At 35.6% G+C, this 26748-nt stretch overlaps 1 protein-coding gene across 1 annotated transcript in view; it reads left to right on the top strand.

The window, feature by feature from the left end:
- The window catches only part of RYR3 (ryanodine receptor 3), a 579223-nt gene that overhangs the window by 100973 nt on the left and 451502 nt on the right, over nt 1-26748 (top strand). Inside the window, exons 4-8 of the mRNA XM_027869916.1 lie at nt 8652-8726; nt 10846-10924; nt 17580-17692; nt 18624-18723; nt 21223-21316. Of these exons, the coding sequence (XP_027725717.1) occupies nt 8652-8726; nt 10846-10924; nt 17580-17692; nt 18624-18723; nt 21223-21316 (461 nt within the window). The remainder of the gene's footprint in view (nt 1-8651; nt 8727-10845; nt 10925-17579; nt 17693-18623; nt 18724-21222; nt 21317-26748) is intronic.

The raw sequence follows: 26748 nt of genomic DNA on the forward strand, positions 1-26748 counted from the left end.
AGGGGGTAACCAGAAGCAAATACTTCTGAGGAGGGACAGGGTCAAAAGAAAGAATAGAATAAATGGGGGGGGCGAGATAGCATTAAGAGGAATAGAGTTGGTTTTTCACAGCATGTCTACTATGGAAGTGTTTTGCATAACTGCACTTGTATAACCTATATTGAGTTGCTTGCCTTTTCAATGAAGGTGGGTGGGGAGGGAGGAAGGGCGAATATTTGGAACCAAAAGTTTTAAAAACACATGTTTAAAAAAAAGTTTTCACATGCAACTGGGAAATAAGAAATACAGGAAATGGGGTACAGAAATCTATCCTGCCCTACAGGAAAATAGAAGGGGAAAGGGATAAGAGAAGGGAAGCAGACTAGGGGAAGGGGTATTCAGAATGCATGCCATCTTGGGGCGGGGGAGGGGCGAGATGGGGTGAAAATTTGGAACTCAAAATCTTGTGGACGTAAATGTTGAAAACTAAAAATAAATAAATTTTTTAATAAAAAAGAAAAAGAAAACTGTATAGAGCCTAGTGGAAAAGTGGGAAGGCTAGTTATGTTTATTGAGAAAAATCAAGATGCTGCAAGGTTGCTTCTAATTAGGCAGAGGGAATCAAACCATACATTTTTTCCATTTTAAAAATGTTTTATTGATGCTTTTTGTCTTTACCTTGTAGTTATTTCCATCTTACCCTTACCCTACCCATGTGTGGATCCCTTTATTGTGATATAGAAAAGCAATAAAGCAAAAATATTGGATAGTTTTCTCTGCTGATATGAAGTATAGGGGTGTGTGTGTGTGTGTGTGTGTATGTATGTTATATCTGTTGTTTGGAACCTTTATTGGTTTTTCATTTAAAGGAATTTTTAATTTAATGGAATTCACCTTCCTTTTAGTAATTTTTTAATTTACATTGTTTTCAACTTTGTGTCTACTATCTCTTGGTTCTGCTTATTTCAGGAACAAGGAGTCTTCTCAGCACCACTGATTTGTTTGATGAATTCTATTTCTGCTCACTTGTCCCTCTTTTCTTCCCCTCACCCAGACCCCAATCATCCTTTCTTACATTCTTTTTTGTTTTACATACATTTTTGTCTTATACCCTTTAAAGTTAGACTTTGTTTTGCTTATGATTAATCCCTCTCTGAATCAACTCTCTTTATTTCCTTCTTTCCCCATCCCTGTTCCCTCCTCTTTCACTGTTGAGTAGACTTTATTTCTGTACCAAATTCTCTTATGTGTTCTACCTTCCTTTGACCACTTCATATGAAAGGAAGATTCAACTGATTCCTGTATCCCCTATCCATTTTCCTTGCTTTTGTATAGTCTTTTACTTCTGTTTACTTATTACATAAGATAAATTCCCCATCTTCCTCCCATTGTTTTCCCTATTCTTTTTTCATTCCCATTCCTTTCTTCCTTTAGTTTATTAAACCACAACAAAATAGAACTATTACCCTTGATCACATTAGGGTTCTGAGGTGATGCTTGTATCTTCTCTCTCTTTTAGACTATAAATACTTGTATAATTACTTTTGATTTCTCACTTGTGTTTACTTTGCTATATCTCTCTTGACTCCTACCAAGAGGTAGCTAAGTGTTTCAATAGATATAGCACTGGGCCTGGAGTCAGAAAGACCTGCATTCAAATTTGCCTCCAGTCACTTAGGAGCTATGTGACCTGAGCAAATCATCTAACTTCCATTTGTCTCAGTTTCCTCAACTGCAAAATGAGAATAATAGAAGTACCTATTTTTCAGCTTACTTGTGAATATCAAATGAAATAATATTTATAAAAGTGCTTAGCACAATGTCTGGCACTTAGTTGGTACTTTATAAATGCTTATTCCCTCCCTTCGCATCCTCCCTCCTGTGTTTGTATTTCAAAGTTTGTATTCAGCTTGATATTTCCATTAGGAATGCTTGGAAGTCCTCTATTTTGTGAAAACTCCATTTTTCTCTGTTAGAATTATACTCAGTTTAGCCGTGATTTTTTATTTTATTATTACAAACCTATGTCATCTACATTTTGGAATGTATTTTAAGCTCTCTTTTATAATGGTTCTCACTACTTGAATTCTTTCTTGTTGGTACTTTTTTACTTTAATCTGTAAGCTCTGGAATTTGTCTATAATGTTCCTGGAAGTTTTCATTTTGGAGTTTTTTTCAGGAAGCAACTGGTAGATTCTATTTTTCACTCTGCCCACTGGTTCTAATAGATCTTAAAGTTTTCTTTTGTGATTTCTTGAAATATGATGTCCAGACGTTTTTGGTCATGGTTTTCAGCTAATCCAATGATTTTATCTCTCCTTGATCCTTTTTTGGTCGTAACTAGTATTTTCTGATTCCTATTGGTGCTTTTACCTGGGTACTGAGTGATATGTTCTCCAGGGATCTCAAGGGTGGCTTACACTGGGAAACTACATAATTTCAGTGTACCCTAATTGGTCTGATCTTGGTTGATGTCTAATTGCTTCTTTCCAGGTCTAACTCCTATATCAAGTTTTCAACCCCTTTTTGAGCCTAGACAACACAAAAATAGGCTTGCCCCTCATTGGAGCCCCAGTAGACTTCTGATGGTCCTAATCACCCTCAGCTAACTGGAATTCTCTGAAGGTTTACAATAACACAACTGTAGGCTTCTTTATGGTCTGAGCTCCCTGCCCTGGTTGCTCAGCTGTAGGGCTCAGCCCTGTCAATCACTTACCCTACAGCATAGCTGCTGCTCATGTCTGTTCCTGCTTCTTGCCCAGTGTACAGCTGTAGGTCTAGTCTAAGCTAAATCCTCAACCACTCTTTGCCTTGATATACATCTTCACTTTCCCTCCTCAGTCTAGGCAGGATCCCTAAGCTACATCTGCGATCAGGACAGTCCAGTTGGCTTCTATTCTTGATTCTTGCACAACTGATTAGTTAGTCAGCTAACATTTACTAAGGCCCTGCTATGTACCAGGCATTGTGCTAAGTGCTAGGATTACAGATATGAAAAGAAAGCCAGTCCTTGCCCTCAAGGAGCTCACAATCTAATGATAGAAGACAACACACAAAAGGTAGTTGAAAAGAGGTGGAGGATGGGAAGGCACAAATACAGATACATAATGAAGAAATCCAAAGGAGTACAGCCAGAAGGGATTCATATAGTCTGGCCCAGTTCCTGCTGCAGCCATAACTATTCCTTGCCTTGGTACATACCCTCACGCCTGTGTGCATTTTCTGTGCTGAAAGGCACTGCACTGAACCTTCCTGGGCTGACCTTCTCCTCAGTGCCTGGGCAAGCCTTTGGCTGTCCTCCTAGGCTTCCCTGAACTGGAAAAAATGACTCATTGTGTTTTCTCCTTGCATTTTTTATCACTACTTGGTCTGGTGTTTTTCTTAAATTTTTTGTTGGAGTAGTTATAGGGGAGAAATTAGCTGTATTATTTCTTCTTACTCCACTAAAGTTTTTTGTAATTTTATAGCCTTCATATGCGAGTTTTGGAGAAAGGTGGAAGAATATTTAGGGGAGCAGTGTGTGACAATAACAAGGGTAAGGAAATAGTGTTTTCGTCAGATGGCACGAATTTCAAAGTAGTTGTTGAGTGACGATTCAGATTAACCAGAGAGTAATTGATCTGAGATAAAAAGCAGAATGACAGAGGATGTCCAGTAAATCACATAAGACTAAAACAATCAAGTAAAGAAGAAATGATATTTATAACTTCAGATTTTAGTTTGATGTGAAGAATAAAGGTAATAAAGTGAACTGCAGATATTAAAGTAAGTGCTTCAGTAGATCTGTGATCTTATCAATTTGACTTTCATTAATACAAATGGTAACCCAGTGAAAAAGCAAATAAACTGAGTTACCCAGCATTATGCTCAGGGTTCAGAACTATTAGAAACATAGGTTTATTAGCTTATCAAGTAACTATTTGAAGATTTTGTTGACTCTCATTGATTCACCTTTACAAAAGGGACATCCTACTTGACATAAGAAATCTAAATACCCCTTAGTACAGTTGTTAGAAAGTCCTGGAAATTACTTCAGACTATAAGGCTTGCATTAGTATAACAAATCAAGAAGAGAGCATTTATCTAACAGAAAAAGAAAAAGACAAAGATCTATTTTTGATGTTTGATTATAACAGTAACATAGCTTCAAGACTCCAACGTATGATAAAGATCAAAACCATTTTCAGTAACAAGAATAGGTTTAAGTGTATTTGGTCATATTGCAAAGATTGTTAGTATTTTCTGGTAACTTTCAACTTATGCAATTAATTGAAGGTAGGTAGTTAACTTGAGCAATAAATTCTGTTTGACAATGAATGACTAATTGAGAAAAAGGTATTAGGTAATCCTGTCCTGGTCTTGGCTGAAGATCCCTAGAATATGGAATTGTCCTAAAGTTGCTGATGTGAAGGTATTGAATGAGAGTATAGGGTACCCTCGGTGGAAATATAATGTAAGTAAGACTGTGCGGTAGAGTGGAAACACACTTGACTTGGAATTGGAAACCTTTTGGGTTCATATCCCAGATCTGAGACTTAGCAACTGTGTGATTCCAGCAAGACATTTAACCTCTCCATGCCTTAGTTCCCTCATCTCCAATGTGAAAGAGTTGAAATAGGAATGCATTCCCTCCTCACTTCCACTTTTAAAACTCCCCAGGTTCCTTCCAAGCTCAGCTCAAGTGCTGCCTCATTCATGAAGCCTGAACTGATCTACCTAGCTGCTAGTACCTCCCCTTCTAATTACTCTGTATTTGTTTTAGGTGTCCCTAAAGTCTATGTACAGTTTAAGATATTAATAACTCCTGTCTTATAGGAGTTAACAATCTACATCATGTAGTAAAGAGATAAAAAGTGGATAATATTCTCTGGTTAACTGAGTTTAAGTCTGTAACATCATTTAGAAGAAAATCTACAGCTGTGGGGAGATGTCAAAATTACAGTGTATTCATCAAAACCTCTCATTTCAAAAGAACTTTGTGCTACCATAACTGATATAATGAATTCCAATATGGAATTGTAGAACTGTTCCTTGTTTTGCATATGTAATGACAGTGGACCTGTTGATACTTAAAAATCCTAAGATTTAACAGTAGAAAACTTTAAAAAAGAGAGAACAAATACAATGTAACCCTATTTCCATTCCTGTGTCCTATTGTGTTCTGTTCTATAACTGCCTCAAAACACAGACACAGCTTCTACCCACATATATCTTGAGAAAGTGAACAGACCCTCTGGACTTCCTGAGGTTCTCAACTAATCCTTTATGAATGACTTATTTTCTGAAACTAATTTCAACTTTCCATTGCAAAATACTGCTCACTTCCTTCACCTCTCCTCTGGGTTCTTACAATCATCACTTTCTATTCCTTTTGTAGTTAATTATGGGGCTTTGAGAGATGAGGTGAAAATACTAGAAAGAGATCAAAGAGAGAGATTGCTTCCACTCCCACCATGGCTCTGTGTTGAATGACATTTCTACACTAAATTGACAAAAGAAAAGGCTGACCTTCCCATTCTAAAACTTTCACAGGAAGCATTTATGAAGGAGCTGCTATAATCTAGACATGGAATAAAAACACAGAAATAAAGTAGTCCCTGTACTCAAGTAGCTTTTGTTCTGTTGGGAGACATATATGCAAAAGAATATACAAAATACAGGGCATCTCAAAAGTCTATATGCAGTTTAAAATAATAATAACTTCAGTTCTATAGGAGATTAAGAACAACTGCAAAACACAGCAGAGAAGTGATTTAGTAAATTCTAGTGTGTTTAATCTTAGAATAACTCCTAAAAAGAATAAAATAACTCAACTGAGACTATATTATAAATTAATGTCAAGGATCGGAGTAGAACACAATTTTCACTTCTATTGTCTAATGCCCCAGGACATATCCTAGGCAAACTTGTAATAATTTACTTCCCTTATATATACAAAGATCCTTGTCAGATACATATACGCACACACGCACACACACACACACATACACACATATATCAAGAGCACCAGCATTCTTCTAGTCATTCACATGAGTCATCTTTTTTTAAAATATATTTTTATTTATTTGTGAAATATTTCCCAATTACATGTAAAAATTTTTAACATTCTCTTTTTAAAAATTTTGAGTTCCAAATTCTTTTCCTTCCTCCTGCCCCTCCCCTGCCCTTGAGGAAGCAAGCAATATATCAATTGTACTTGTGAAGTCGTGCAAAAAAATGCCATGTTTGAAGCCATGTTTGAAAAGAAAACACACACAACAACCAAGAAAAAAAGGTTACAACTTATGCTTCAGTCATCACTCAGAGTTCATGAGTTCTCTCTGTGGAGGTGGATAGCATTTTTCATCATAGATCCTTCAGAATTATCTTAGATCATTGCCTTCGTCAGAGTAGCTAAATCTTTCATAGTTGATCATTCTTGCAATATTGTTTTTACTGTATACAGTGTTCTCCTGGTTCTGCTCACTTCACTTTGTATTAGTTCGTGTAAGTTTTCTCAAGTTTTACTGAAACCACCCTGCTTGTCATTTCTTGCAGCACAGTAGTATTCCATCATAATCATATACAACAGCTTTTTCATTCATTCCCCAATTGATGGGCATCTCCTCAATTTCCAATTCTTTGCCATAACAAAAAGCTATTATAAATATTTTTTGTAAAAATAAGTATTTTCCCCTTTTGTTTTATCTCTTTGGGATACAGACCTAATAGTGGTATTACAGGGTCAAAGGGTATGCACAGTTTTAAAGCTCTTTGGGCATAGTTCCTAATTGTTCTCTGGAATGATTGGACCATTTCACAACTTCACCCATAATGCATTAATGTCTCAATTTTTCCACATTTCCCTTGGAATTATCTTTGACATTTTTACTCTCCCTCACACTCCATATCCTATTTGTAGCTAATTCTTGATTCTACCCTCTCACCATCTCTTGCATCTGTCTCTTTCCTTTCACTCACACCATAGCTCCCATTTCTTCTTGCCTGGATCGGGCCCTACTTACCTCCTATCTAGACTATTGTAATAACTTCCTAATTAGTCTTCCTTCTTCCACTTTCTGCCCTTTCTAATATATCCTCCAGAGAGCTTCCAAATTGATATTCCTAAAACCCAGAGCTGACTATATTACTTACTTGTTCAAGAAACTTTTATGGCTCCTTGTTGCTTCTAGAATCCTCTCCTCTGCCTAGCATTTAAGACTCTTCATAGTCTGGCTCTATCCTATCTTTCTGGGATTCCCACCCCCATCTCCCTACTCCTGCCCCATATTTATGCTTTGGCCAAACTAAACTTGTGATTCCCCATACATTCCACCTCCAACTTCCATGCCTTTGCACAGTCTGTTCCCTATGTCTAGAATGATCATCTAGCTCTCTTCAGGGGTCAACTTAAGTTCTACTGTCTTAAAAATTAGGCCATTCCCGATTCCTTTGTTAGTTCCTATCTTCCTTTCTCTTCCCCACCACAATCATTCTCTGTAGTAATACATATACAAGTATATATGCATATATATATACACATATACATATATACGTGCACATATACACACATATATTCCCACAATAGGCTAAGCTTCTTGAGAACAAGGATTTTTTTTTAGCTTTTATGTGTTTATCCCTGTCACCTAGCATAATGCCTATAATAGGTGCTTAATGTAAAATTTTTTATTATTGTTTGATAAAACTAGTTTCTGTTTCAGAAGTTTCTGGTAGTCAAAATAAAAGTAAATTATCTGATTAGTATATTGTCTAGGCCCGAGGCTTTTTGCTTAGGTGTCTGGTCACCGGCTCATTATCATTAACATCTGAACAGAGGATGGGCAAGAGAAAAGAATGGACTTAAACTCAGATCAATCTATTTGCATGGTAGCCTGGTTGAAAATATTGATAAAAATGAGCTTTGAATACTTTTCATAGCTTTCATTTATCTGTGATGTCCCATTCCCTCCTGCTTATGGATAGCTAACCATAATCCATGAAATACCCGGTTCAGAATCAGAGTATGAGTGATGTGTAACTATTGGAAACCGGTGGTTTTGCATCTCACTGTTCCTGACACTCTCAGTTTTCCCTCAAGTGGGACCACACGTTAAACTAAAGTAAGCCAGAAAATCAGTCTGTTCCCAAACTGAATCCCTGCATGATTTTGTTGGATACTTGTTTTCTTTTAAGTCTTTATATTCAAAGCAGTTTCTTGGCTAAGAAAATTGTGTATTTAGGAATAATTTTAGTGAATGAGCACAAGACGCCACTGCCCTTAAGGGAAGGAATTGGCAAGATGTTGAAAATAACCATAAGCCTTCAGAGACACATTTGTGTTTCTAGGCTTTAGTTACATCACTTCTCTTTCTTTCCCTTACCCTAAATGCTTCTGAGAAGTTTCAAAGGAAGGTAAGAGGCATCTATCTTGTTTCCATGAATTAGTTTTTAAAATGCTGGATTTCAATTTATCCTAAGGGATCACTTCTTTTAAGGAAGGATTATAACCCTCCATAGTACATCTCTTGAGTGTGTTGCGTGGGTATGGTTAAAACAAAACAAACTACCGTCTTTCAACTGCTCTTAACATTCTTGCACCTACATTAATAATCTTGTGGGTGCTATTTTTTTCTTATAGTTCGGAGTTAATGTCAGAAAAAGGAACATTGACTTTTTCTTCTTTACTTTTACAGGTAGCACAAGGTGGTGGTCACCGGACGCTGTTGTATGGACATGCAATTCTCCTTCGGCATTCATTTAGTAGAATGGTAAGCATGCTTACAGTGCTTCCCTGGGGATTGTGTTTGGCTAATAGAAAGCATGAGTACAGCAATACACAAGTATAAGAGAAAGTGAAAGGGAGCAAGAAAATGAATGATCAAATGCACCTAGAACCTAGATATAGTTGGAGGAAAATAATGTAATGACCAGGGAGTAACATCTCTCTGGTACTAGTTTATAACCTAAGCAGGAATAAAACAAATAGATGGAATTGGAGTGGGATTTATCATTCTGTGAAAATTAATTTTAGGAAGAACCCATTAACCAACAACAATCAGGTGACATAAATTCTAATGAGTAGTAAAGGGATTTTGAGATCTTTCAGTAACCCACAAGTATTAAAGATAGTTGTCAGAAGCCCTTACCAATCTGGGAGCTGAGACTAGATAGAAGATACCATATCGATGATTCCATAACTGAGTATAACCAGTTATATTAAGGAAGACTGTAAAATTCTGACCATTAATTTTAATTCCCTTTAAAACATAGACCACTCTACTTTATTTACTAGGCTTACTCTCTTTGAAATCAAACCAACAATGGTAATATATCACAATTTTGAAAAGTTTGTTATTCCTCAGACAAGACTTTGACTTTTAGTTTCCAACAGTGTTCTCACAGTTGCCGCCAAGTCCTAAGAAGCAGCCTCTTTCTGACACCCTGTGGCAATGTCATGCATTTCGATTCAGAACCTTATTTTCAAATAGAATATATATACACTTGCAACATACTATGAAGTGCCTTTCAAAGCTGCATTTTAAATAATTCTATTTGCAATAGCATTTTTCTGTAGCTGGAGAAAAGCTGATCTTTCTATCCTGAACTTTCAAGGCACAGAGAAATTTGGCTAAATAGCAAGTAATCAAAAGATTTATTGGAAGTTGTAGATTTCAAGAAATACTACACTATGCTTTATCTTGGACAGAGATATGATAATTCTCCCCAGTTAGAATAAAGAACTTTCCTGTTTTGTAAATTAAATTTCTTTGTAAAGCCAGTCAGAAAACTTTGATTTTAGTTCTATTCTGTTATTTAGTAGCTTTGTGAGCTTGAGCAAACTACCTATCCTCCTTGAGACTCATCTGTAAAATGGGGCTAAATAATGCATGTACTAACTACCTCACAGGATTGTAATCTGAATTAAATTAGGTAATTATGATGGGGCAGCTAGGTGGTGTAGTAGATAGAGCAATGGGCCTGAAGTCATAAAGACCAGAGTTCAAATTTGACTTCAGACACTTACTAGCTGTGTGGCCCTGGGCAGGTCACATAAGCTCCACCTGCATAAAACTAGAGAAGAAAATGGCAAACTACTCCAGTATCTTTGGCAAGAAAACCCCATAGACAGTTGGTCCACAGGATCATGAAGAGTCAGATGCGATTGAACAACTACAACGACAACAATTATGTACAACGGGTTCCCCCCCAATTCTTTACCTTTATTGAATAAGCATGGTCATCCCCACTGGACCTGTTTTGGCTTCAAAAGTTCACAACAGCATCATGACAGCACTACGGAATCTCACTTTTTTGTTAAATATAATTTTTCAAGAATTGAAATATAGAAGCTGAGGTTGTGTTTATTCATTAATCAACATGGTATTGTATCCTTCAAGAGCAATTATGTAGATACAGTCATAAACAATGTGATGCTGCATCATGTTGAGAGCTACAATGGTACAGTGGAAATAGTAATAGACTGATAGTCTAAAGACTAGAACTAGAACTGAAGCAAATTCCAAGTGTAAATCTTCCTAATTGCTTTACCTTTCTGAACCTGTTTCCTCATCTTTAAATGGATGATACCATGTATACTATCTATCTTACAGGATTGTTGTATGCTTTTGTCAGTTTTAATGTGCTATGGAAACTTCGTAGTTATATTAAGTTAAAGAGCTTTTTCTGTTATAAGAAGCTGGATGCAAGGTCCATAATGAATGCCTCTGGGTGTTTTCCACAGTTTGTGTCCTAAATCCCACATTATTCTTGTCTGTCATTAAGCAAGACAGGCAACAGAAACTGATCCCTGGAAGCCAAACACTGATGAATTCCAAGAAAGGAAAGAAGATTGCCAGATCACCAGTGGTTATTCTTTGTGTTTTGTAGTATCTGACATGTTTGACCACATCAAGATCTCAGACAGATAAACTTGCCTTTGACGTGGGACTAAGGGAACATGCCACAGGTATGCTAGCATTCTCTAGTAACTGCTTAGTTGCCATGGTCTACTAATATCCATTTCATTCACTTGCAATTCTATATCACTTCTAATGCCGCATGGTACTTTTTACTCTAGAGTAGGTGTTAAGGAGGAGGTGAAGGAATGTAAAAGGCAACTAAGCAGGGAAGAGTGTGTTGTTTTAATTCCTACTATACCAAATAGTTGTGCATATCCCTAGGAAAAATAACTTATTTATCTCTGGATCTTAGGTGCCTCAGGTAAGTATATAAATAATTATCCATATGTGTAATCTTTATTATACCCAACAAATAGCTGCTAAAAAGAAAAGAGAAAGCTAATTCAAACCATATTAATAGAACATAGTATATACATCTTAAGAAATAGTATTTTCATGGTACTGACACTCTTCATTAATCAAATCATAACTAGAGGATTGTGGTAAAATTTAAGTGCCAAAATTAAAGATATTAATGTAATAGAATTTACTTAGAGAAGATGATCAGGAAGATGAAGTGTCTAGAAACTATGTCATGTAAGGAATCATTGAAGAAATGGGACATCTATTCTGACAAAAAACTAAGTGGTGATATGATAGTGATCTTAAAATATTTTCAAAGTCCATCATGGAAAAGTGGAAACAGATTTACTTTTCCAGACAGAAAGATCAGAACCAATGTTTGGAAGATACAAGTAGGCAGATATCATCTCAGTGTGGGGGAAAAAATCTTATTGACAACTAGATTTGTCTAATAGTAATCTATTGTTGTTTTGTGAAATAACATAGTGAACTCCTTATCATAAGAGGCATTCAAGCAATTCAATCCAATAAGCATTTTTCATCTTTAGTTTAATAAATTTTTAAAGAATTAACACTTTTTGATTTTACATTACCTTCATTTCCCAAAATATGTCATTTCCTCTCTCCCTTCCAGAAAGCCATCTCTTATATCAAAGTATAGCAAAGAGGGAAAAAATGCTTCAGCAAAATTTACAAACATCAGAAGTTTGACATTATATGGAGTTTTCCACATGCATAGCCCCTAATCTCTGCAGAAAAAGGGTGGAGTTATCTTTTCATATCTTTTCTTTGGAGCCAAGCTTGGTCCTTATAATTTTGTAGAATTCATTTGAATTTGTTCTGTTGTTCTTTATATTTACAGTGTATTCTGTATATTGTTTTCCTCATTTTGTATACTTCATTTTCCATTAGTGTAGATAAAACTTCTCATGCTTTTCAATGTTCATCATATTCAACATTTCTTATAGCATAGAAGTACTATATTATATTCAGGTACCACAATGTATTTAACTGTTGCTCAGTTGATGGACATCAGTTTTGTTTCTAGTTCCTTGAACTATTACCAAAAAATGCTGCTATAAGTATTTCAGTGTATAAGAGGCCTTTCTTTTTTATTTTTGACTCCCTTGGGGGTAATGTTAAGTTGCAGAATGTCTGGGTCAATGGATATTTTAGTAATTTTCTTTGCTTAATTCCAAATTGCTTCCCAGAATGGTTGGACCAGTTCATAGCATCACCAGCAGTACAGTTCCCTAGCCTCTCTAGTATATTACCAGTTCCCATTTTTTGGTCATGTTTGCCAATCTTCTACATGTGGGGTGAAACCTCAGACCTGTTTTGATTTATATTTCCCTTATTTATGATTTGCAGCATTCAAATATGGTTGTTAATAGTTTAAAATTTTTCTTTTTGAAAACTCTTTGTTCATATTCTTTGACCACTTGTCCACTAAGAAATGACCCTTTATCTTGTCTGCATTATTTCCTTGCATATCTTGGATAGCAAATCCTTTTTTGAAATATTTGAAAAATATTATTTTTCCCTATTGACAGCTTTTCTTATACTTTCTTTTCTTATACTTCCTGTTTTATTTCTATTTGTGTAAAACCCTTTCAAGTTCATATAACCAAATTATCTATTTTATTTTCTATGATCACTTTTATCCCTTGTTTTGTTGGAATTTTCCCGCTCACCAGAGCTGTGGAAAGTACCTGAACTTACTTCCTTCTGTTCTGGAGGGAAGGAGAAGGGACTTGAGCTTTAATAATCAAGTCAACAAATAAGCATTTGTTAAACATCTGCTATGTTCTAGATGCTGGAGATACAAAACAAAAAATTATTCATGTATTAAAGGAACTTATGTGGGATACAACATGTAGACATATATACATTATAGCTTGAGGAAGATGAGAGCCCCAGTATTTAGGGATGTTACAAAAGGCTTCCCGTAGGAGGTGGTACCTGAATTTAGCTTTGAAGAAAACTAGAGGTTTAGAAGTTGAGAAGAATGAGAACTGAGAAAGGCCTCTCAAATTTAGAAGTTAAGAAAGCATCTAAATTTTGAAATGTTTCAATAAATCAGTGGCATGTAATTAAATCCATGGCAGATTCAACACAAATTGGCTAAGACTAAGGGAGATCTACTTATAAAAGGGTCAAAAATACATATAAATGAGATTTTGCAGATCATCTGGTAAGAATTTGTCCTGCTTGCATCTTGATTGAAATGGAATTCATATTGTGCATCTTACCCAACAGCATTATAAGAGGTATTAATTAAGGCTAAGGAGATTGTCCTTTCTACCCTCACCATTTATCTATGGGACAGAAGGTTGCATGACAGTACCTGATCTACTTTCTCACTTTGCAAATAAGATTTCTTTCTTATGGTTTGATGTTTCTTTGTATTAACCTGAATTAGTATTCATTTTCAAATACCATTTCTTCTGATAGTTTGTGACTTAGTAAATATTGACTCAAAGAGCAAACTCCTGTTTTCTGAATATATTAACTTCTAATTGTAAATCAGGCCTTAAACTTTTGAGGACATTAGAAAAAAAGGGATATAAGATTGTTCTTTTGTCATTAAAATGTGATTTAAAATTAGAACATGGAAGATAAGTTTAAAAATAAGTTTAAAAAATTATTCAAGAAGATTTATCAAAGATCTCTAATTTTTTTTAAAGTTGAGTAGAGAATTCCACTCTTTACATTTAAGAGGTTCCCTCACAGCACCCCAAGCTATAAGTGACCTTAGAGGTCAGCTCACCTTCCCATTTTACAGATAAGGAATCTGTAGCTCATTAAGGTAATTTGCCCAAGGTTATATAGGTAGTAAATATCAGTGCTAAATTCAAACACAGGTCCTCAGAGTCCAGATCTAATGTTCTTTACATGGCTCTTCTTTTCAATCTGGTGTTTGTCCATAGCGAGGTTTGGTGTCAGAAAGTTTAGATAATAAATCATAGAACGTATATTTAAAGCTGGTAGGGATCATAGGATAATTGATCTAGGCATCATAAAGTTCATCCATTCTAGCTGTCATTTTATAGATAAAGAAATTGAGAACCAGGGAAGTTGTGACTTTCCCAAGGTCATTTAGCTAGTAAAGGTCAGAGTTATTTAGGTTTTGAACCCAGCTCCTCTGACTCCAATTCCAACATTTTTTCCCATTGAACCGTAGCTTTGTTTAACCTTAGTCAAATTACATAGACTTTCTGAGCCTCAGTTTCCTCATCAGAAAATGAAGAGACTAGTACTTGTTTTTCCTATTTCACAGGATTATAAAGAGGTTTAAAATGAGATAATATATACATAAAATACTTTTTAAACCCCAAAGCATCGAATACATCCAGTCATTTTGCTTACTAAAGAGTCTTAATGATCCATCCTGAATTAAAATAGTCTTGTGTTTGAAAATTGATGAGATGAAACCTTTCAGCTAATATAGGCAAGTGATGGAGTTGAATAGGATTATGTATAGATAAAATACAACAAAGTTAAAGCATCTTCTTTTCCCTTCTTCAGTTTGAATACACATACCGTCTCTTTCAGTTTTCTTAAGACTAAATCAGTATTTATATGGGAGAAGAAAGTAAAGGTGTTTATAACTCTAATAAAGGACTGTTAAGTGTCACCAAAAAGAGGTTCAACAAATTTGAGGTGATTGGGAGGGATTTGCTCAGAATATTACCATTAGCATCCAGGAATCCAACTCAAGTGACCCTATGGACCAGTTCCTCCCCACAATTAGACTTAAGGCTTACCATCCCACCAAGGATGAAAGGGTTTTTTGTTGTTGTTTTTTTTTTTAAATTGTAAGTGTTGAATTGGTATTTTGAAGAATAAGAGAAAGAAACATTGTTGGAAGAGAGAAAGTTTCTGCACCATTTTGTGGGGGGTTTTTCCCTCTAAAAGCCTGGTAAGTCATAAGACTTGTGTCTCACCCCTAACTTTTGTTGTGTCTACCTATTATTTCACGTACTATGCATTTTTTCCTTCATCAACAATTATCTTATTGACATAAACAAAGCATGCTATCAGAATTTGAGTGTCATGGACAAGAGGTAAAAAAAGGAAAATCCTAATAACTTGTTAAGAGTAGTAGTCTTATCCTTGTTGAGGGTCATCTTATAGTTTTCCTGCCTTTGGTTATTCATTTTACTTCTTGACATAGATATGAGGGATCTACTCCTATCAACTCCTATCAAGGAGCTTCAGAATTTTGATCATTTTCTAGAAGATGCTACTCGTGCCTTTGCCAAGGGTGATTCTTCACAATTTCCTTTAGACTTCTTCAAAAGATCATGCAGTGGATTGGGATGTACCAATATTTGGCTCTTTTTCCCAGTTAGGCCTTTTGATCCAAGTTTATCCATTCTATAGCTAGCTCTCTTTCTTGCAACGTTTTTGGCTTCGCAAGATTGAAGAATCTTTGCTTATAGATGAAAAGCAGAGAAGGGAATCACAAAATTTTAACTAGAACCCTTTCAGAACAACTACATCTGACATCTTGCATCCTTTTCGAATTTTAACTAAGAAATAATCTGCTTAAGTTGGTAAATAACACTCTTTCAATGTTTATCATCTCACACTTTTTTTTTCTTTGCTGAAGAATCCAGATTTTCACAGAAAATGAGAATTGGAAGGGATCTTAGAGGTCATCTTATCCAAGATCATCCCTGATGCATATATGACCACCCCAAGCAAATGGTCATCTACCTTCAGCTTGAATATGCCTATTGACAAAGAACTCATTATTAATTTTCAGTAATCCATAATGTCTAGGAAGTTTTTGCTTATATAGGTAAAAGAAATCTCTATAAGTTTCACCCATTGATTCTGTCTCTCCTGGAGCTAAAGAGCTACTTCATCTTCCTTAGCCTTCTAAACACTTTAAGACAGTGATCATGTTTTTAATCAAGTCTTCTCTCTGCTAAACATTCTCAATTGTCTTTTGTATGATATACTCACACCGTGATCATCCTGGCCACAGAAATTTTAAGACAAAGCTTTGGAAGGCATGATTAGGAAACAACTTTTTTCCTAAACATACTTACTAAGTACCTTAATGAGTAGCTGGGTGGTGCAGTGGATAGAGCACTAGACCTAGGATCAAGAAGACTTGACTTCAAATCTGACCTCATCTTCTTATTAGCTCTGTGATCTTGGGAAAGTCCCTTAACTTTTGTCTGTCTCAATTTCCTCAACAGTAGCGCCCTCCCAGAATTGTTGTGAGTATAAAATAAGATAGCTGTAAAGCACTTAGCAAACCTTTAAGTAATATATAATTGGTAGCTATTGACATTATTATTACTATTATTGTTATTTTTGTTGTTATCCCAAGTCCTGTTAATCTCCTTCTTTGGGAATCAGAAAAAATGACTCTCTTATTACTAACTAAACTAAGACAAATGATTTATCTTCTTTGGGATTTAATTTCCTCAACTATAAAGTGAGGTCATTGTACAATTCTTCGTGTTTCCCAGCCTTTTTGAGTATAAAGATTCACTATTTAACATACTTTTTGTAGCTTCCCATATGATGTCGTATATACAATATTTAGTATTTTCTGATGAATTTATATTTTATTGATCACAACAATGCCATACATTTTAAAATGGTAATATATAGTATATATTCGGTATGTAATATTTTTTCTCCAAAAGATAAGATTGCTTAATTATGTATCTGTGTATGGATTTGCAAACTTCCTACAATAATTCTTCAGTCTCCCACAGTTTGGGAACTCTAAAGTTGAGGGATCCCTGCCTGAGGACAGAGACAGGAGAATGAAGGTAGCTTCGAGAGCAGAGCTAGGACAAACTGTGTGATATAGCTAAGGTTTGAAAGATATTTCCCAACCTGTTGCTGTTCCCTTTATGTGCGGTCTTCACTGTAACACATTCAGTTAGGCTTGCCACAAAGTAAATGGCTGTCTACTATGAACAGTGGAATTTCTGACATCAGGAATATATGCATTTGAAAAAATAAATGAGTGAATGAATGAATAAATAAATAAGATAATCAAATTAATGGATTAATGAATATTAAAAACTATGTCTAGGTTGTTCCCCCATGTGCCTGTGGCTCATCACAGATAGCTATCTACCTTGTCTGTTCCTAGTTCCAACTCTATGGGTCACAGTGATTAAAAAATAGGTAAGATAGAGTGGGAGCTGAAGGAAAAAGGAATGGGTTCATTAAAAGAAAGAAAAGTTGGAGGAGAAACAAAACTATTAAGAAAAACAAGGTTTTGGGTTTTTTTGGTCAGGTATGTGTAGCTGCTATTTATCATTTGAGGGAGGCTCTTATTACAGGCAGTTACTGAAATTACTAACTCAAGCAGCCTCTGTGTAGGGGAAGCATGCTGGTGGACCATACACCCTGCGTCCAAACAGAGATCTGAAGGAGAGAAGGTGCGAATCGGTGATGACCTCATCCTTGTCAGCGTGTCTTCGGAAAGATATCTTGTAAGTGGTGTGTGTTTTGGGGCTGTTTCTACTCAGCATCTTCTTTTTATGAATAAGTTGCTGAGCATTGATCCCCACAGTCAGTTGGATGGAGCCAGTCCTGTGTGAAGATGAACTAGATATAAATATAGTCTTATTTGAGGACCTGTGTGTTTCCCTGCCTTAAAGAGTTTATCTGACAAGTTTGCATTGGTGCCTGAAATTCCAATTCTGATAGCCACTCTTTGAGATTTCTTCAGAAATCCTTTTTTAAAAATGGAAATTGCCAGATAGGATAGATATTCGTTCACTGCTTTTGGTATCCATTACCCCATTGTCACAAATTTGTTTATCAAATTAGCTAGCTTTCTCTTAGTTGAGAGCAAGACTTTGAAAAACACAGGAAAACTAAGTTTTTATTCAATAGTGAAGGATTCAGAAAGAAGTCCAGGGAAGGCCTAGATGGAATAAAATTTCGTTTGAGGATACTGGGATAATTAGGGCAATCGAGGTAAGGATGTTGAAAGAAGTAGGAATATCAACATAAACTCAGCCTACTTCACAGTTTGTAATAGATCTAGCCCTATGCCTGAAGTTATTTCTGTTATTTGTGCCAGTACTGAAGTTGAGCAGACACTGTGAAATAGCTGAAGAGAAAATGTAAACATTTGCCTTCCTCTTGCTGAATACTTCCTAGAATAAAGCATCCCATTTTGAAGATTTGGGGTTGATTAGCATAATTTGCCACAGACCATGCAAGTCCAGCCCAATGATTACAGCGCTGTTTGACTTAACTCTCAGGTTCTAGAATGGCTTTGGGGGAGATTGTGAAGCTAGAAAAACCATTTATGTAAGTCACAGAATTGGTTGCCGCTTCCTATAGGTTAGCTATAGGGATGCTTCCTATAGGATAGCATTGGGGAAGAATGTCTTATTTTTGTCTCTGTTGCAGCATCTCTCCATATCGAATGGCAACATACAAGTGGATGCCTCTTTTATGCAAACACTCTGGAATGTACATCCTACATGCTCAGGAAGTAGCATCGAAGAAGGTTTGCTCTGATAAAATGCATTCACTCCCTACCATGTCTTAGGACACAGAAAAAAATTATTTTTTTGCAATGCATGTATTTCACTTTTATAGTATACCAAAATAAGCTGGTAAAGAGGTAGCATGATTTGTTGTTATATGAATTTCTCTTCCTAAAGCCTATAGGAGTTATGAACATTTCACATAAGAACTATTCTATTTGACTTTCATTCGCATGAGCATGAATTTTTGTCATATTTTAGTCTTCTTTATAGTCATACAATCATTCTTCTTTTAGGATTTCAAGTGTCATTCCCTTAGTATTTATGATAATTTGGGATTGATTGCTGAATACGTTTAACATTAATTTATTTACAAACAATTTAAATTGGTAACATTTATTCCAAAAATACCTTTCCACGGAAGTCAAAAGAGCCCTGCTTTCTGAACTGAGAATCTTCCTGTTCATTATTACTCATGTTGATAGGAGCGTCACTTAAAAATAATGACCCTTACAAATGATATATGCCCCTTGTATTATGCTTTTCTTTAAGAAATAGCCCATTTCAATCTTTTGTCATACATTTTCATGAAGGCAGCAAGGTTTAACAGAAAGAATACTGGATTTGGAGTCAGAAGACCTGGGTTCAAATCCTCACTCTGCTGCTTTCTACTTGTGTGATCTTGGACAAGTTGTTTAACCTTCAATTTCTCTTTCTAAAATAAGTCTTCTATGGTCCCTTCTCACTCTAAATATTTGGTCTCTGATTTTCTCTAAAGCTTCCATGTTGGAATCAGAAAGATCTATATACAAATCTCTACTACTCTAATGAAACTTTGAACTACTCTTCAGCTCTCACAGAGAGCTGGGGTCAATTAGACATTGTTTATCATATCAAAGAAATACTTAGAGAATTCTTAATGTGTTAAGACATGACTTAGTTCATCTGTAAGTTGCCTGATTTATTCAGCTTATCTTTGTCTAGCTGACAATATCTTCACAGCATTCACTGGTACCAATTCCATTTAAGGCAATGAAAACATAAATGATCCATGTGAAGGCATCCCCCCCATTTTCCAAATATTGCCGCATTATATATAAATTAAGAAAAATTAAGATACTTTGTCTGTTGGCAGTTTTCTCCATGTGAACAGATTATTAATTGAGGGACACTTAATTAATGTAAATGAGAGACTCAGAAGGAAGCATGGTTCTGCTATCATAAAATAATGGAGTGTAATCAAGGGAGTGACCATGGAAGGTATTTAATTTTTTATTAAACTAGACCATGATTGTTCTAATGAGATGAACCATGAATTATTTCTAAATGCCAAAAATATTCTGATGCAAATGGAGGCATCAGTGCAACAGGGCAGGAAAACGGAGCTGGACTTTGGGGTGTTATTGTTATTTAAGGAAATCTTTACTTGCTCAGGTGAAGAAAGGGCTGAGATAAATGGCAAAGTGTTACAATGACTCCTGCTTTATGTAATGAACTAAAGGTAAATCTTCCCAGGGATTGGTTACACATTATCAGAAGCCTCTTACTTTCAGGGATCTAATCAAATTCCCAGAATAATTGAGGCCAATCCCTAAAAAGAATTCAGCTATATGATTAAAGAAAAATTGAAGCCATACATAATTGGCATGCTGAGTTTACAAGTATTATCTGGACATTCTACTGAAGTACTTTGAAACTTAGAGGGGCAGCTAATGTTCTATCTGTAGAATTGGCTTTTTCAATGTAAGGGTCATGGTAGGGCAGCTACCCTCTTATAATCCTTTTCTGAACCAACACTTATAGTTTGTTAGAAGAGTGAAAGATCAGTATTCCTTTTATATTACTGCCTGAATTATAATTGTTAAAATTCAGTTCCATAGACTAAAACCCATGAATTACAAGAATCTGAGTATTAATTCACTTGAGGAATGGGTGAAATACTGCACTTTCCCTTTCCTTTGTTACAGTGGGAATGTTCAAAGTTTGACCTGCAATATGTTAAATGAGTTGGAAAGTTAATGTCAGTTAAAGTTAATATCTAAAAAATAGCTTGCTCTTTTCCTTCCCCATGATTCTTTCTTTTCTTATAATTGCTGATCGGTTTGCATTTTTATACCAAGTATACATTTTGTGAATGTCTTGGCTTATCTAAGTATTAGATATTTGAACCATTTAAATACCCTATTCTTATCAATACCAACTCCCCCCCATTGTTCTCTAGCTATAATGGAAGGTATTATTAACCTAGATTTAATGTGATATTCTGCTTATTATCTTTTCTACTGCTAGACTCTTAGTTAAAGTGTCTGTTTCACATTCCCCCTATTTTTCTCTGTCTCCTGAATTCATTGACTAAATCTGTAAGACCCTACATTCATACCCCTGAGTCTTTTATATTAGTTACTCAGTCCTGCATGCATTTGACTTCTTTACCACAGACAAAATATATGAACTAAACCAACTGTAATCATTCTGTCAGTGTTTCAACATTATAATGGTGAGATGTGGTTCTTCTACAGGATACTTACTTGGTGGGCATGTAGTACGTTTTTTCCATGGCCATGATGAGTGTTTGACAACCCTATCTACAGACCAGAATGATTCCCAACACAGGTAAGCTAGTGGTTTCCCTCTCTTATTGTATGACTGAAAACATCAAAAGAAGAATTCTGGCTTGGACTTCACTTCATATCAACTTTTTAGTTGCTGGTCAAGCTATTCAACTTTCTCAGGCTTTAATTTTCCAATCTGTAAAGTGATAATAGAAGTGATATTCACTTTTCATATGTATATTACTTAGGGGAGAATAAGCCAATATAAATAAAAAGTAATTACATAATGTAAACTGATTATATCCCATATTTTCTGCATTACCTCTCACCCCAGATTCTTTGACTCATTTTGAAATAAGGAGCATTCATTTTTTTTTACGATAGAGACTAGAACAGGCATCCTAATTGTCCTGATGATTTATAAGACTCTAAAGGGCCAATAAGTCCTGAATCCACTTTATGTGTGTTTAGCCATTTGGATAGAGTTCAGTGATTTGCTTTTGTTTACAATTAGATAGGGCCAGAGCTACCACATATCACTATTCTGTATATTGTATAGAATGGTGATGTGTGCCAAATATAAGTGAACCACATTTAAAGGATGCTGCTGGGGTAACTGCTTTTTTTGGGCACATATTCATGGCATACTTAAACCTCTCTGACAGGCATCTGTGGTAAGCAGCTTATTTAGTCCATAGTCTAAAAAAAAATTCTTTGGTTAGGTTTTAGATTTGCCATGTTGAATTCTTGATTTCTGTAATCATCTTTGAGGAAGTATTCTTGGCCTTTAGAAGTTTGGTTTACATTGATGCAGGAGAAAAACAAAATGCTGTTATGAACAGTTTTATACGTGTGTGTGTGTGTGTGTGTGTGTGTATCTTTTAGCAACTGGGGTTAAGTGACTTGCCCCAGGTCACACAGCTAGTTAAGTGTCAAGTGTTTGGTCTGAGGCTGGATTTGAACTCAAGTCCTCCTGACTTCAGGGCCAGTGCTCTATCCACTGCACCACCTAGCTGCCCCAGTACATATATTTTTTTATTGCTGTTGGTAACCTCCTTGGAGTCCAAGTCCCACAAGTGGAATTTCTGGGTCAGAGAACATGAACAATTTAATAACTTGGCTGGCATAATTCCAGATTGTTTCTTGTGATTCTAGCTGAATCAATTTTATTTGTACAAAAGCTTTTACATATTATGTAATCTAGGTTGTCTGTTTTGTCATTTATAGTTTTTTCTTTTTTGATTTTACATTATTCACAATTGTGAAAGATAGGGCATAAGATACTGATTTAAACCAATTTTTCGCCAGGAATTTTTCTGGTTTCCCATTGACTCTTGTCAAATAAGAAGTTTGTAGTTTTGGGTTTAATAGATACTAGACTTCTTTGTTCATTTTTTCTAGGTTTTGCTTATCTAGTTTATTCTATTGATCTATTTTCTACTTTTTATGCAGTACCAGATAATCAACAACCATTTGTTAAGTGCTTACTATGTGCCAAGGACTGTACCAGTTTTTATAATTAGCTTCTTTGTAGTATGGTTTGGGATCTGGTAGCATGATGCCTCATTCTTTCTTTTTAAATCATATACTTGCCTTGTCTTTGATAATGATTAGTACTTTTGATTTCATAGGTTTTTGTGTTTTAAATATGTTCTTGCATGCAATACTAAATCAGTACTAGGTATCTGCAGTTGTATGGCTTGAGACCATCTAATCTCTATCTCCTTTCTCCCTCCCCTTCTGCTCAAATTAAAATCAATAGATCATTCTCTTTCTTACACTCTTTTCTCTAGAGCTGTATTTTGTTTTCCTTGAAGCTATTTTTCCTATTGTACCCCTCATCTCAGACAACTCTCCTCCTTCCCTCCCCACCCCCCAAGCCTCTTCTTAACATTTCTCTACTTCTACTACTATAATCTTTCTTTTTTAAACTTTTTCTTGCTTGACCTATATAAGAATGTGGTTCATTAGATCCCTCTTCCCCTCTTTCCTCAACTAGTCTGTTTGATTAATTCCACCTGTGGTGATTCAAGTTCAAGAAATACTAAGTCCTTTCTTCTTCTTACTCTCTTTTTTCTCCTTGTTTCCTCAATGCCCTTAGATAAGGTAGGACTTCCAGGGGATGGTGGTACCTCATTATGTCCCTCATAAACCCTTCTTCTAAATTTCTCTATTTCTCTTATGGGCACTACTATCTTTCCAGTCATACAGGCCTCCAGCTTCATTAATCTTCACTCTCTTTCATCCTTTATAGCCAATAGGTTGCTAAATCTCATCAATTCTGCCTCCAAAAGGCCTCTTTTCAACTTCTTTTCTTAGTTCACTTTGCCACCAAGGTGAAGACCTCATCACCTCTCCATAGAATAATTGCTTCCTACTTGGTCTTCCTAAATCTAGTCATTCCCCTCACCAATCTTGCCTTTTTACCACTGCCAAACTGATATACCTAAAGCACAGAGTAAACCTTGTCACTCCGCTGGTCAAATCACTTCAGTGGTTACCATTTTCTTTAGAATCAATTAAAAATTTCTCTGTCATTCAAATCTTTTCACTGTCGGGCTCCAACCTATTTTTCTAGATTCATTTCACATTATTTCTCTTCACAAACTTTTCATTCCATCCAAAATGATTTATTTCCTGGTCCTTGCACAATATTTCTTCTCATACTTTCAAGTCTTTGTATAAGTTGTACTTTCTTCCTAGAATATACTTCTTTCCCTCTCCCTTCCTCTTGGACTTTCTGGCTCCCTGTAAGGCTCAGCTCAAGTACAATTTCCTATGTAAGCACTCTCTTGATTCTCCCTAGTGTTATTGAGTCCACTCCCACTGGAAAAAAAATTTACTTGGTATTTGTTTATGTACATTTTATATTTAGGTAATAAATAAATATAAATTATTTTGGAGAAGACAGGGAGGAAGATGAAGAAAGAATTAGTATGGGAGTCTACATTTAAATTGAATCTTGAAATGAGCTAGGAAGCTACTTAGAAATATTTTAACTATATTACTTAATTCTTCATTGTCCCAACTCTTTAAGACTGTAAGTTTCAAAGAAGATAATAAGAAGGTCTAGTAGAAATTCTACAGAAGAAGATCTGTACACCAGTGAAGGCATACCAAGTCAAAAAAATTTTTTTTTGACTGACCTTTTTTTGTATTGTTTTCCCATAGTAGAATGTAAGTTCCTGGAGGTTAGAAACTGTTTTATTTTTATTTTTATTTATTTTTTGTTGTTGTTGTTGTTGTTCATTTAATCAATCAGCAAGCATTTATTAAGCACCTACTTTGTGGCAGGCACTGTTCTAGATACTGGAAATACAAAGATAAAAGCAAAACATCTCCTGGCCTCAAGGAGCTTACATACCAAGGAAACATTTAAGATTTTATGCAATAATTGCAAATCACAATAACCAATATCTTTACTGTAGCCAATATTTATGTAGTGTTAAATTTAATAAGGCCTTCCTACTGATTTATCCTGAAAGGCAGGTGGATATGATTAACCAGATTGATTTCTAAAAATCTTTTCCTTTACAATTTCTAGTTCTGAATTGAAGTCATATCACTGCATTTTAACTACCATGGGGTTAGATCCTGAAATCTTAAAATACTGCCACCCTAACTCAGTTACTAATTTGCTACTGGTTATTATTTTCTTTATATCAGTGTTTTAATAATTAAATCCATAACCCAAAAGAATTAAAGGAGAGTTCTTTCCTAACAATCTTTTTTCAACCTCCAGAATCTGCTAGGATGTCTTTAGTGGTTCTACAACTTTTTTTAGCTAACTTTATTTTTGTAGCCCCAACTTGGCCAGTGTTGGGACCCCCTGAAAATGGTTTTGTTGGCTTTTCCTCTTATCTTATAATCCAGTCTCCCTTGGAAAGCCTAACGTGGGAGTTAGTAAAGTTAACAAAAATTTCCTAGTGTTCTCTCTACCTACAGCCCTTAAAAGTCTTTTTGGCTAGCTGCATTTTAAATCATTCAGCATAAACATGATGCAGACATTTTACAAACAGACAAAACACAGACAAAATGACAAGACAGATACAAATACCAAAGTGCACAAATTTAATTTTCTTGTTGGCTTTTTAGGCTTGGTATTTTATTTAAGATAAATCAATTTTGACAGGTTAAAATTCAGAGTTATGTTTAATTAACCAACCCATGATTGCCTTTACACCAGCACTGGCAATATTTGTGGTCCTCAGAATGACTGGCCCTAATTTAAAATCCTGACTGACCCATGACTGAATTACAAAGGATATCCATTTATCTTTTGGAATAGATCTACACAAGTGGTCTTCACATACACACACACACACACCCCACCCCCGCACTAGCTCAGAGAGAAAAATGAAGACTGAGTCTGATGATAGGAACCAGGGGATGGAGATGGGATTTATCCCCCTCTCACCCCGTCTCAGGGCTGGAACTTTTAGGAGAATAAGTCCTTGCTACCTAGTCCCAGCACTGTCAGAGGAATGGTCGAGTCTCTAGTCACTTGTCCCTATATGAGTTACAGCATCAAAATGTCAACCTTCAGAATGTGGTCTAAGAAAGACAAAGAGAATTAGACTGTATCCATGTTTATTTCTCTCAAAGCAGGCAGCATGCATGCATCCATGCATGGGTGCTACAGTTTGAAACTGAGCTCACTTTGGGGTTAGGGTGCAGTTTATATACCTTTCCAAACCAGGCTGAAGTCACTCCATCATCATTTCAACCCTGAACAGAGAAAACACCACCCCTAGTCATACCAGACCACTCCCAGCCTTAGACCATCTAGATACAAGAATCTGTCTCTACCCAAGTTTGAATGGAACACAATGGGTTTCCCTACTTTAGATTAAATTACTTGCAAGCTTTGGTGGGGGCTGACCAGGATAAAGAGAGTCAATGCAATCTCATCATCATTAATGTTCTTCTGAAAAATACCTGAACTTAAAGTCAGGACTTTAGAAGAAAGGGGGAGGGGTGGTGGTAGTGGTGGAAGCTCTGAATCTCCAAGATATTGGTTATTAATAATCATTTTTCACACCTTCTTTTTCCTTTTATAATTGCATGATATAAGGGGAGAAAATAAAGCAAAACATGATATAAAATGAATTTTAAAACTTTATTTTATGCATACGATGTACCAGGCACTGTGTTATTAGATTATTTAAAGTCCCTTCCAGCACTGAAATGGGATAGTGTGTAATTTTTCAAGTGTTAAATAAACATTGACTTTTATTATTGTAAGTCTATCCTTCAAATTTTCTGTTGGGCTGAGATGACAGAATTTAGAGCTCAGAGGGGCCTTAGAGGTCATCTTATTTTGTAGATGAGGAAACTGAGGTTCAAAGTCATAGTCCTAGTAAAAGACAAAGCTGGGATTCAAACCAGTGCTTTACTCTCTGAATTCCACACTCTCTCCACTATAGTATTTGGATGTCCATGATGTCTCCTTTTTAAAAAAAAAAAAAAGACATTTCCATCTGCTCTAAAGAA

Source organism: Vombatus ursinus, unplaced genomic scaffold (assembly GCF_900497805.2).
Source record: "Vombatus ursinus unplaced genomic scaffold, bare-nosed wombat genome assembly UNPS02014794.1, whole genome shotgun sequence".
NCBI classification, from domain to species: domain Eukaryota; kingdom Metazoa; phylum Chordata; class Mammalia; order Diprotodontia; family Vombatidae; genus Vombatus; species Vombatus ursinus.